At 42.0% G+C, this 13,058-nt stretch overlaps 1 protein-coding gene across 11 annotated transcripts in view; it reads right to left on the bottom strand.

Moving 5' to 3' along the window:
* kmt2ca (lysine (K)-specific methyltransferase 2Ca) overlaps positions 1-13,058 on the bottom strand; it is a 240,048-nt gene that overhangs the window by 173,124 nt on the left and 53,866 nt on the right. For all 11 annotated transcript variants that reach the window (XM_031796719.1, XM_031796716.1, XM_031796715.1 and 8 more), the window contains exon 5: positions 12,666-12,884. In XM_031796719.1, the coding sequence (XP_031652579.1) occupies positions 12,666-12,884 (219 nt within the window). The remainder of the gene's footprint in view (positions 1-12,665; positions 12,885-13,058) is intronic.

Here is a 13,058-nt window from a genome sequence, read left to right as displayed (position 1 = left end):
ATAAGTATATTGTATCTTTTACATGTACTTTTGATACTGAAGTACATTTAAAACCAAATACTTTAGACTATTACTCAAGTAGGATTTTACTGGGTGACTTTCACATTAGTAACTTCTATTGAAGTATCTTTACTTTTACTCAAGGACTACAAATTAGGTACTTTTTACCACCACTGCAATTGAGGGCAGGAAATGCAGAAATTATAAAAGGCATGAAATTTGTTTTGAAGTTGAACTGAACAGTATAAGACAATCAGACTGGAGAAAGACTCATTGAAATTACTTAGAATGTATGTGTTGCCACACTAGGATCACTCATAAAGCAAAAGTAAAACTGTTATTATTCCGTCATACCGTCCAATTTGGTTTTTTAAATACCGTGATATATTTTGGCCATATCTATTGTAAATACCAATATTTATCGGTTCATTTATTTTCCCTTTCATACTTCAACTCATTTGCATATTGTTCCAACATTGTCAATAATATTACATTTGAAATGTCATTACATGGGCTTGTTCCTACTATTGTTTTCACTATATACTTTACCTGTTGGGGATGTCATTCGAAAACAATGTTAACTTTCACAGCTATGCGGATGACACACAGCTGTACATTTCAATGAAACATGGTGAAGCCCCAAAATTGCCCTCGTTTGAAGCCTGTGTTTCAGACATAAGGAAGTGGATGGCTGCAAACGTTCTACTTTTAAACATGGACAAAACAGAGATGCTTGTTCAACGTCACAAGAAACAAAGAGATCTTCTGTTGAATCTGACAATTAATCTTGATGGTTGTACAGTCGTCTCAAATAAAACTGAAGGACCTTGGCGTTACTCTGGACCCTGATCTCTCTTTTGACGAACATATCAAGACTGTTTCATGGACAGCTTTATTACATCTACGTAACACTGCAAAAATCGGTCATTTTTTGTCCAAAAATTATGCAGAATAATTCATTCATGCTTTTGTTACTTCTAGGTTAGACTACTGCAATGCTCTACTTTCCGGCTACCCGGATAAAAGCACTAAATAAACTTCAGTTAGTGCTAAATACGGCTGCTAGAATCTTGACAAGAACCAACATTTTTTATCATATTACTCCAGTGCTAGCTTCCCTACACTGGCTTCCTGTTAAGGCAAGGGCTGATTTCAAGGTTTTACTGCTAACCTACAAAGCATTACATGGGCTTGCTCCTACCTATCTTTCCCACTTGGTCCTGCAGTACATACCTACACGTACGCTACGGTCACAAGACGCAGGCCTCCTAACTGTCTGTCCCTAGAATCTCTAAGCAAACAGCTGGAGGCAGGGCTTTCTCCTATAGAGCTCCATTTTTATGGAATGGTCTGCCTACCCATGTGAGAGACGCAGACTCGGTCTCAACCTTTAAGTCTTTACTGAAGACTCATCACTTCAGTGGGTCATATGATTGAGTGTAGTCTGGCCCAGGAGTGTGAAGGTGAACGGAAAGGCACTGGAGCAACGAACCGCCCTTGCTGTCTCTGCCTGGCCGGTTCCCCTCTCTCTACTAGGATTCTCTGCCTCTAACCCTATTACAGGGGCTAAGTCACTGGCTTACTGGTGCTCTTCCATGCCATCCCTAGGAGGGGTGCGTCACTTGAGTGGGTTGAGTCACTGACGTGGTTTTCCTGTCTGGGTGGTTTTCCTGTCTCAGGATGGTAAGTTGGTGGGGGGGGCTGTGCTTTGGCAAAGTGGGTGGAGTTATATCCTGCCTGTTTGGCCCTGTCTGGGGGTATCATTGGATGGGGCCACAGTGTCTCCTGACCCCTCCTGTCTCAGCCTCCAGTATTTATGCTGCAGTAGTTTGTGTCGGGGGCTAGGGTCCGTCTGTTATATCTGGAATATTTCTCATTTCTTATCCGGTGTCCTGTGTGAATTTAAGTATGCTCTCTCTCTCTCGGAGGAGGAGGAGGACCTGCGCCCTAGGACCATGCCTCAGGACTACCTGGCATGATGACTCCTTGCTGTCCCCAGTCCACCTGGCCACGCTGCTGCTCCAGTTTCAAATGTTCTGCCTGCGGCTATGGAACCGTGACCTGTTCACCGGACGTGCTACCTGTCCCAGACCTTCTGTTTTCAGCTCTCTAGAGACAGCAGGAGCGGTAGAGATACTCTCAATGATCGGCTATGAAAAGCCAACTGACATTTACTCCTGAGGTGCTGACCTGTTGCATCCTCGACAACTACTGTGATTATTATTATTTGACCCTGCTGGTCATTTATGAACATTTGAACATCTTGGCCATGTTCTGTTATAATCTCCACCCGGCACAGCCAGAAGAGGACTGGTTTTTCCTAGCCACTGTGCTTCAACACCTGCACTGCTTGCTGTTTGAGGTTTTAGGCTGGGTTTCTGTACAACACTTTGAGATATCAGCTGATCTAAGAAGGGCTATATATATATATATATATATATAATATATATATATATATATATATATATATATATATATATATATTATATATATATATATATATATATATATATATATATATATATATATATATATATATATATATATATATATATATATATATATATATATATATATATATATATATATATATATATATATATATATATATATATATATATATATATACACATACATACATACATACATACATACACACACACACACACACACTTGATTTTATATGTCTATATTTATTTTTTACTTTTGTGAGTGCAATTTATTTCCCTTTTTTTTCTAGTCTATTTCACTTGCTTTGGCAATGTAAACATATGTTTGCCATGCCAATAAAGCCCACTGCATTTCGAGACAGAGGGGGCAGCGACAGAGAACAGAGAGCGAGAAATAAACATGGAGAGAAAGAAAAATATGGGAAAAGAACAAAAACTAGCAAGGGAAAATAGCGACAGCATGTGTGAGCAGATAGGTGACAGAGAGAAGAGAACTTGACAGGGAGAGAGGACGAAGCACGACAGAGAGAAGAGAACTTGACAGGGAGAGAGGACGAAGCGGGACAGAGAGAAGAGAACTTGACAGGGAGAGAGGACGAAGCGGGACAGAGAGAAGAGAACTTGACAGGGAGAGAGGACGAAGCGGGACAGAGAGAAGAGAACTTGACAGGGAGAGAGGACGAAGCGGGACAGAGAGAAGAGAACTTGACAGGGAGAGAGGACGAAGCGGGACAGAGAGAAGAGAACTTGACAGGGAGAGAGGACGAAGCACGACAGAGAGAAGAGAACTTGACAGGGAGAGAGGACGAAGCACGACAGAGAGAAGAGAACTTGACAGGGAGAGAGGACGAAGCACGACAGAGAGAAGAGAACTTGGCAGGGAGAGAGGACGAAGCACGACAGAGAGGAGAACTTGGCAGGGAGAGAGGATGAAGCGCGACAGAGAGAAGAGAACTTGACAGGGAGAGAGGACGAAGTGCTACAGAGAGAAGAGATCTTGACAGGGAGAGAGGACGAAGCGGGACAGAGAGAAGAGAACTTGACAGGGAGAGAGGACGAAGCACGACAGGGAGAAGAGAACTTGACAGGGAGAGAGGAGAACTTGGCAAGGAGAGAGGACGAAGTGCGACAGAGAGAAGAGAACTTGACAGGGAGAGAGGACGAAGCACGACAGGGAGAGAGGATGAAGCAAGACAGATACAACATCGACAGAGAGAGATCAGAAATACATAAATTGAATTGAGACAACAGCGACAGAGAGAACATAGACACAGAACAAACATAGGCCAGGGCTGGAGAAGCTGGCAGGGCCTGCCAGTAAAATCCTCTCTTTTCCTTCATGGATTTCTCTCCTCTACCCCTCCATCAAGTGACTAATCATTGGGCACCACATTAATTGACCCAAATTGAATTCTAGTGCCTGGGTTCATTAGCATGCGCTTATTTATTTGGGTCATGGTACTCCAGCTCTCTTCCTCTCTTTCCCTCGCTCTCCAAGCCTCAAACAATGCATAATAGGGGAGAACGCTCATTTTGTTTGATGGAGAAACTTGGACACAGGGGTTAATCTGTTTCCAGCCAGTGAGCGACAAAGCCCTTGGTAATATTCATTAGAATACACCATAGCAAAAGGTTTTGCAAGGCAAAAAATTGCACTTCTAATTGGACTAGTTCAAATAATCCCTCACTGTTTAAGTCAGTTTTTCTTCTGTTTGGTGCCTAATAAATATGACCCTGAAGAACATTTGAGTAATTATTTCACTTTTTTAGGTCCAGCAGCATCTCTGGTGGGAGTCTGGGAGAAGCTTCAATCTTTAAGCATAACAAATATGCTTACTATTTATTTACCATTTACAAATCACATTCCATCACCAAGAGGTAGATAGTGCCTTGCAAAAGTATTCAGACCTCTGATTTCGTCACGTTTTATTGTGTTACAAAGTGGGATTCATATTGATTTAATAACTTTTTGTCAACAAATCTACACAAAAAATACTCTGTCAAAGTGGAAGAGGATATAACATTATTTTAAGTTTAATAGAAGTTAACTAAAATAGTCATTGCATAAATGTTCAGCTCCCCGAATCAATAAAAACAATTTTTTTCCAAACTTATGGGCGATCCACAATATATATATATATATACACATTTTTTAAATGCTCTCTCTAAATAAGCTTTGCTTGTACAATTAAAGGTAAAATCCACTATTTAAAACACAGTCAGCAATAAGTTAATGAATTCAAAGATTGTGAAATTATACCTTGGCTGAATATACGCCTTCCACAAGCATAAGACCCACTAATAATTTAATTATTTTATCAAAATAGTTGTACCTGCTTTTTTTTCAATAATCACTCTTCTGGCTTTCAGGTCTGTCTATAAAAATGGCCTTTTTGTTCAATTTAACCAGAACCATGCACATTCACTAATAATACAGCTGGCACTATAGAAAATTAACATTGGTCCCATAAACAATGTCTCAAGCACAAGTCCAAGTGCTAGTGAGCAGCCAGCTAATATTTTTATTTCAAGTTCAGCCAACTTGGATCCAGGTCAAATTTCACAAGCTCTGAATTCAGCAACAAGGTAAAACAGTTGAATTGTTCTGTCGGCCTCCAACTGTTTGAACAGCATGCTAACCTGTCAACTTTGTTCAGATGTTGAAATCAAGTGGCCTGCCTTTATTTCTCAGAATGAAAACGAGTTGTAAATTCCTTAAAGGTTTTATGCCAATTGCACATTTATAAAACACAGACTAAACAGCTAGTATAACAATCTTTATTTGACAAAAATGCTGCTAGCGACATGTGGACAGTAAAGCTCATGCGACAAACTGAGCATTACTTTTCCAGAATGAAAGTTCACTGATGCAGTTGTTTTAGTAGTGTCTGGTCTGCTCAACATTTGAAGAGTTTAAACATATACGGGGGTATGGATCGAAGGTCAACTTCTCTATTACAGTAAACTAATGGTATCCATGGGTTACGTTGTTCACATGACCGATTCAGATGGACCAAACCTCAAATAGCAAGTTGAAACCGGATGTCAGAGAGGAAGTTGTGAGTGGGAGGGGAATGGTAGAAAGAGGCGAAACGAGAGGCTTCACTCTCGCCAAAATAAGACCAATGTATTTCTCTGCACTTATTTTTAACCTAAACTTTTCGCATGTCTTTGGGACTACGACTCCCATTTTTAGGGCGGAGACATGAGCATCTCATCATTATAGACAGATCTCTGGTGTAAATGGGAAGGTGCACAGCACAGAAGGAGCGAACGAGACCAACATGAGAACAAGCGGACAAACGCTCATAAAAACAAAAACAAAAAAATATTCTGCAATACAGGCATTTGGAATATGGTGCAAAAACAAATTAATCAACTTAATTCGATATATCACCCAACCCTAGTTCGCACACCTGGATCGTGCAATATTTGCCAATTATTATTTAAAAATTGTTCAAGCTCTCAAGATGTTGGTGATAATGGCAAGACAGCAATTCAAGTCTTGCCATAGATATTCAAGCAGATATAACTAACTTCGCCACTCGGGAACATTCACCATCTTCTTGGATAGGAATTCCAGTGTAGATTTGTCCCTGTGTTGTAGGTCATTGTGGAGCTGAAAAGTGAATTCCTCTACCAGTGTCTGGTGTAAAGCAGACTGAAGCAGGTTTTCCTCTAGGATTTTGCCTGTGCTTATCTCCATCCCATTTCTTTTTATCCTGAAAAAACTCCCCAGTTTCGCTAATGTCAAGCATACCCATACCATGATGCAGCCACCACCACGCCTGAAAACCAGGAAGCAGTTACTCAATGATGTGTTAGATTTGCCCCAAAAAATTCTGCTTTGCATTTAAGCCAAAATGGCTGTGTCTGTTATGTTGTTGCAGTATTACTTTAGTGCCTTGTATCATACAAGATGCATGTTTTGGAATAGTTTATATTCTGTAAAATTCTTCTCTTCTTTTCACTCTGTCATTTAGGTCATTTTCGTGGAGTCACTACAATGTTGATCCAACCTCAGATTTCCACCATCACAGACATTGAACTCTATAGCAGTTTTAAAATCATCAATGGCCTATTCGTAACATCTCTGAGCAATTTCACTCTTGTCCTGCAGCTCAAAAGAACGACTATGTTTGATGTGTGTGGGTGATTGAATACATAATCCACAGCATAATTATTAACTTGACCATGCTTAGAGATATATTCAATGTCTGATTTGTTGTAAAAAAATAAAAATAATAAAGAATACATACATACAATGACAAACGAAAAGTCCAAAGTTTGGACAGCTACTCATTCTGTGATTTTTCTTTATTTTTACTATTTTCTACACTGTAGAATAATAGTGAAGACATCAAAACTATGAAATACCACAAATGGAATCATATAGTACCCAAAAATGTGAAAAATCTAAATATATTTGAGATTCTTCAAAGTAGCCATCCTTTGCATTGATGACATCTTTGCACACTTGGCAATCTCTCAACCAGCTTCACATGGAACGCTGTAGAATGCTGTGGTAGCCATGCTGGTTAAGTGTGCCTTGAATTCTAAATAAATCACCAACAGTGTCACCAGCAAAGCACCACCACCTTCATGCTTCACGTTGGGAACCACACATGTGGGGATTATCCGTTCACTTACTCTGAGTCTCACAAAGACAGCACAGTTGGAAGCAAAAATCTCAAATTTGGGCTCATTAGACCAAAGGACAGATTTCCACCAGTCTAATGTACATTGCTCATGTTTCTTGGCCCAAGCAAGTCTCTTCTTCTTATTGGTGTCCTTTAGTAGTGTATTCTTTGCAGCAATTTGACCAAGAAGGCCGGATTCACGCAGTCTCCTCTGAACAGTTCATGTCGAGAGATGTCTTCCTTGAATTCAAGCATTTACAGTGGGGATAACAAGTATTTGATAACCTGCTAAATCTGCAGTGTTTCCTACTTACAAAGCATGTAGAGGTCTGTAATTTTTATCATAGGTACACTTCAACTGTGAGAGGCGGAATCTAAAACAAAAATCCAGAAAACCACATTGTATGATTTTTAAGTAATTCATTTGCATTTTATTGCATGACATAAGTATTTGATACATCAGAAAAGCAGAACAGAAACCTTTGTTTGCAATTACAGAGATCATACGTTTCCTGTAGTTCTTGACCAGGTTTGCACACACTGCAGCAGGGATTTTGGCCCAGTCCTCCATACAGACCTTCTCCAGATCATTCAGGTTTCGGGGCTGTTGCTGGGCAATACGGACTTTCAGCTCCCTCCAAAGACTTCCTATTGGGTTCAGGTCTGGAGACTGGCTAGGCCACTCCAGGCCCTTGAGATGCTTCTTACGGAGCCACTCCTTAGTTGCCATGGCTGTATGTTTTGGGTCGTTGTCATGCTGAAAGACCCAGCCACGACCCATCTTCAATGTTCTTACTGAGGGAAGGAGATTGTTGACCAATATCTCGCGATTCATGGTCCCATCCATCCTCCCCTCAATACGGTGCAGTCATCCTGTCCCCTTTGCAGAAAAGCATCCCAAAAGAATGATGTTTCCACCTCCATGCTTCACAGTTGGGATGGTGTTCTTGGGGTTGTACTCATCCTTCTTCCTCCAAACACTGCGAGTGGAGTTTAGACCAAAAGCTCTATTTTTGTCTCATCAGACCACTTGACCTTCTCCCATTCCTCCTCTGGATCATCCAGATGGTCATTGGCAAACTTCAGACGGGCCTGGACATGCGCTGGCTTGAGCAGGGGGAACTTGCGTGCGATGCAGGATTTTAATCCATGACGGCGTAGTGTGTTACTATTGGTTTTCTTTGAGACTATGGTCCCAGCTCTCTTCTAGTCATTGACCAGGTCCTGCCATGTAGTTCTGGGCTGATCACTCACCTTCCTCATGATCATTGATGCCCCACGAGGTGAGAACTTGCATGGAGCCCCAGACCGAGGGTGATTGACCATCATCTTGAACTTCTTCCATTTTCTAATAATTGCGCCACACACACACTACTGAGCCTTATTTGGACTTGTTTTAAGGACATTACATCAAAGTTGGATCAGCCTGTAGTGTGGTTCTCCACTTTAATTTTGATTGTGACTCCAAATCCAGACCTCCATGGGTTGATACATTTGATTTCCATTGATAATTTTTGTGTGATTGTGTTGTCAGCACATTCAACTATGTAAAGAAAAAAGTATTTAATAAGAATATTTCATTCATTCAGATCTAGGATGCGTTATTTTAGCGTTCCCTTTATTTTTTTGAGCAGTATATATATATATATATATTTAGTGCCTTGTAGCATACAAGATGCATTCTGCAGCGTTCCATGTGAAGCTGGTTGAGAGATTGCCAAGTGTGCAAAGATGTCATCAATGCAAAGGATGGCTACTTTGAAGAATCTCAAAAATATTTAGATTTTTTATATATATATATATATATATATCACACACACACACACACACACACATATACGCACACATGCATATACACACACACACACACACACACACACACACACACACACACACACACACACACACATATATATCTATACATGCATATATATACATACATTTGCAAACGTTTTGAAAAACCTGTTCTCACTGTCATTATGGGGTCATTTGTGTAGATTGCTGAGGAATTATTTTAATAATAAAAAATATATTTACATAAATATTCAGGCATTTTGCTTTGAGACTTGAAATTGAGCTCAGGTGCATCATGTTTCCATTGGACATCCTTGAGATGTTTCTACAACTTGGAGTCCACCTGTGGTAAATTCAATTGTTCGGATATCATTTGGAAAGGCACATACATCCATATAAAAATGTCCCACAGTTGACAGTGCAAAAACCAAGCCATGAGGTCGAAATAATTTTCCATGGAGCTACGAGACAGGTTGTGTCGAGGCACAGATCTGGGGAAGTGTACAAAAACATTTCTGCAGCATTGAAGGCCCCCAAGTGGCCTCCATCATTCTTAAATGGAAGAAGTTTGTAACCATCAAGACTCTTCCTAGAGCAGGCCGCCTGGGCAAACTGAGCAATCGGGGGAGAAGGACCTTCGTCAGGGAAATGACCAAGTGTAACGGTGTGCACGTCAGGAAACAAGTTCAGGGAGTGAGTGTTTTAATAAATAAACGTAACATAAAACAAAACAAGAAACCACGAACACACAGACATGACACAGAAACAATGACGCCTGGGGAAGTAACCAAATGGAGTGACATATATAGGGGAGGTAATCAGGGAAGTGATAGAGTCCAGGTGAGAGTAACGATGGTGACAGGTGTGCACCATAACGAGCAGCCTGGTGACCTAGAGGCTGGAGAGGGAGCACACGTGACACAAAGAACCTGATAGGAGAACAACCATCTCTGCAGTACTCCACCAACTCAGGCCTTTATTGCAGAGTGGCCAGACGAAAGCAACTCCTCAGTAAAAGGCACGACAGGCCGATCGAGTTTGCCAAAAGGCACCTAAATACTCTCAGACCATGAGAAACTAGATTCTCTGAACTGATGACACCAAGATAACTCTTTGGCCTGAAAGTTAAACACCTCTGCCCGCTACCAAGGACTGTGGGCTCTCCTTCTCCATGGCCCACGTGAGTAAGACATTTAAGTGTTTTAACCCTTTGCAAGGCTGCCGGCCCAGACGGCATCCCTAGCCGCGTCCTCAGAGCATGCGCACACCAGCTGGCTGGCGCGTTTACGGACATATTCAAACTCTCCCTATACCAGACTGCTGTCCCCACTTGCTTCAAGATGTCCACCATTGTTCCTGTATCCAAAGCAAACTGTACTCAATGACTATCACCCCGTAGCACTCACTTCTGTCATCATGAAGTGCTTTGAGAGACCTCTACCTTACCGGACACCCTAGACACACTTAAATTTGCTTACCGCCCCAATAGAACAACAGACTTTGCAACAGACTTTGCAATTTCCTATCTGGAGGAATACCCAAGTAAGAATGCTGTTCATTGACTATAGCTCAGCATCAACACCATAGTACTATCCAAGCTCATCATTAAGCTCAGGGCCCTGGGTCTGAACCCCACCATGTGCAACTGGGTCCTGAAGGGCTGCCCCCAGGTGGTGAAGGTAGGAAACACCACTTCACTGATCCTCAACACAGGGGCCCCACAAGGGTGCGTGCTCAGCCCCCGACCTGTACTCCCTGTTCACCCATGACTGCGTGGCCACGCTCACCTCCAACTCAATCATCAAGTTTGCAGGCGACAACAGTAGTAGGCCTGATTACCAACAATGACATGACAGCCTACAGGGAGGATGGGAGGGCCCTGGGACAGTGGTGCCACGAAAATAACCTCACTCAACGTCAACAAAACAAAGGAGATGATTGTGGACTTCAGGAAACAGCAGAGGGAGCACGCCCTTAAGTCACATCAATGGGACCACAGTGGAGAAGGTGGAACACTTCAAGGTTCTCTGCGTACACATCACTGACGATCTGAAATGGTCCACCAACAGAGACAATGATGAAAAAGGTGCAACAGCACCTCTTCAACCTAAGGAGGCTGAATAAATTTGTCTTGGCCCCTAAAACTTTTACAGACGCACAATTGAGAGCATCCTGTCTAGCTGTGTCCCCACCTGGTAAGGCACCTGCGCCGCACGCAACCACAGGGCTCTCCAGAGGTGGTGTGGTCTGCCCAAAGCATCGCCGGGGGTAAACTACCTGCCCTCCAGGACACCTACAGTACCCGATGTCACAGGAAAATTATCAAGGACATCGACCACCCAAGCCATGGCCTGTTCATCCAGAAAGCAAGGTCAGTACTGGTGCATCAAAGCTGGGACCAAGACTGAAAAACAGCTTCCTTCTCAAGGCCATCAGACTGTTAAATAGCCATCACTAACCAGCTTCCACCCAGTTACACAACCCTGCACCTTAGAGGCTGCTGCCCTATATACATTGACTTGGAATCACTGGCCACTTTTACATACTGCTTTTATATACTGCTACTCATTTCATATGTATATACTATATTCTAGTCAATGCAACTACAACATTGCTTGATCTAATTTATAAATTTCTTAATTCCATTCTTTTAGATGTGTGCATTGTTAGATACTACTGCACTGTTGGAGCTAGGAACACAAGCATTTCGCTACACCCGCAATAACATCTGCTAGAATATGTGACCAATAAAATGTTAGTAGATTTTTATTTGAAATCTCTGGAGACTTGAAAATAGCTGTGCAGCAACGATCCCCATCAAACCTGACAGATTTTGAGAGGATCTGCAGAGAAGCATGGGAGAAACTCCCCAAATACGGGTGTGGCAAGCTTGTAGAGTCATACCCAAGAAGACTCGATGCTGTAATCGCTGCCAAAAGGTGCTTCAAAGTACTTAGTAAAGGGTCTGAATACTTAAGTAAATGTGTAATTTCAGTTTATTTGTAATAAATTAAATAACATTTCTGAAAACCTGTTTTTGCTTAGTCATTATGGGGTATTGTGTATAGATAGAAAAAATACTTTTATAGCCTTATTCTAATTAATTGATTAAATGTAACAAAATGTGGAAAAAGTCAAGGGATCTGAATACTTTCCGAAGGCACTGTAATTAGACGTCTGCCAGTTTAGCTTTGACCACTTACCAGGGTTCAAAGGTCATCAAGGTTATTACACAGCACATCCTGGTAACATTGGACAGCAGCCAACATGTGTGCGTCTACCCCCCCAACCATCCCACTCAATTCTGGAGAAAAGTAGACCCACTTTCCCAGGTATAATTTCAGCTGTCATTTTCTCTCCAGCAAAATCAATGCCAATGGTGAAATCAAAGAGTCTCAGTAGCCCAAAAACAGTCATTAGGTCTACAGAGTCAAGCAGCCATTTCTGTTCCCCTCCCAGCTCAAAATGAAGACGTGTCTAGGGCCCAATGACATCCTAGACTAGATAGAACGTACTGACACCATTTCCCAAAAAACTTGCTACTCTTAGGTCAATACTGGTGAATGGGAACTTGAGAGATTCAACATGACTTCAAGAGACTCAATACCGCTAAAATAATCAACATTGCCAAGTTAATATCATAAACACCACCATCACAATGAAATCGCAAGTGTGAAATTGCCACTGCTAGCTGAATGGCCATTGTAAACCAACCCAACAACTGAGTTACCCAAGATGTCATAAACCCAACTACGTTACGTCAATATTTAAGGCAACTTACTTTTTAAGTCCCCTCCCGCTGTCGCGCTGCCCCGGGCTCTTGGTGTCGTGGTCGTCGTCTTGGAAGTCGTCCTCGTGGTAGTCGTCGTCTTTCTCTGAGCTTCCGCGGCGGTTGCGGATGTGCAGCGGCACGTAGCCGGGCGTGGGGCCGAACACCATCAGGTCGCCCTGGCCCAGGAAACTCTTCTCCCCACTGTAGCAGAAGGCACACAGCTTTTCACTGGGGAAACATGGGAGAAAGAGGGGTTAGGAAACAGGTTTGTGCTGTATATAAAACTACCATGTACATAAAATGGGTATGTAAAATGGGTATGTAACATGGGTACGTAAAATGGATACGTAAAATGGATACGTAAAATGGATACGTAACATGGGTACGTAACATGGGTACGTA

The sequence above is a fragment of the Oncorhynchus kisutch genome, linkage group LG18, assembly GCF_002021735.2.
Source record: "Oncorhynchus kisutch isolate 150728-3 linkage group LG18, Okis_V2, whole genome shotgun sequence".
NCBI lineage: Eukaryota > Metazoa > Chordata > Actinopteri > Salmoniformes > Salmonidae > Oncorhynchus > Oncorhynchus kisutch.
The sequence above is the reverse complement of the archived record's forward strand: the minus strand, read 5'-3'. Positions and strand labels throughout refer to the sequence as shown.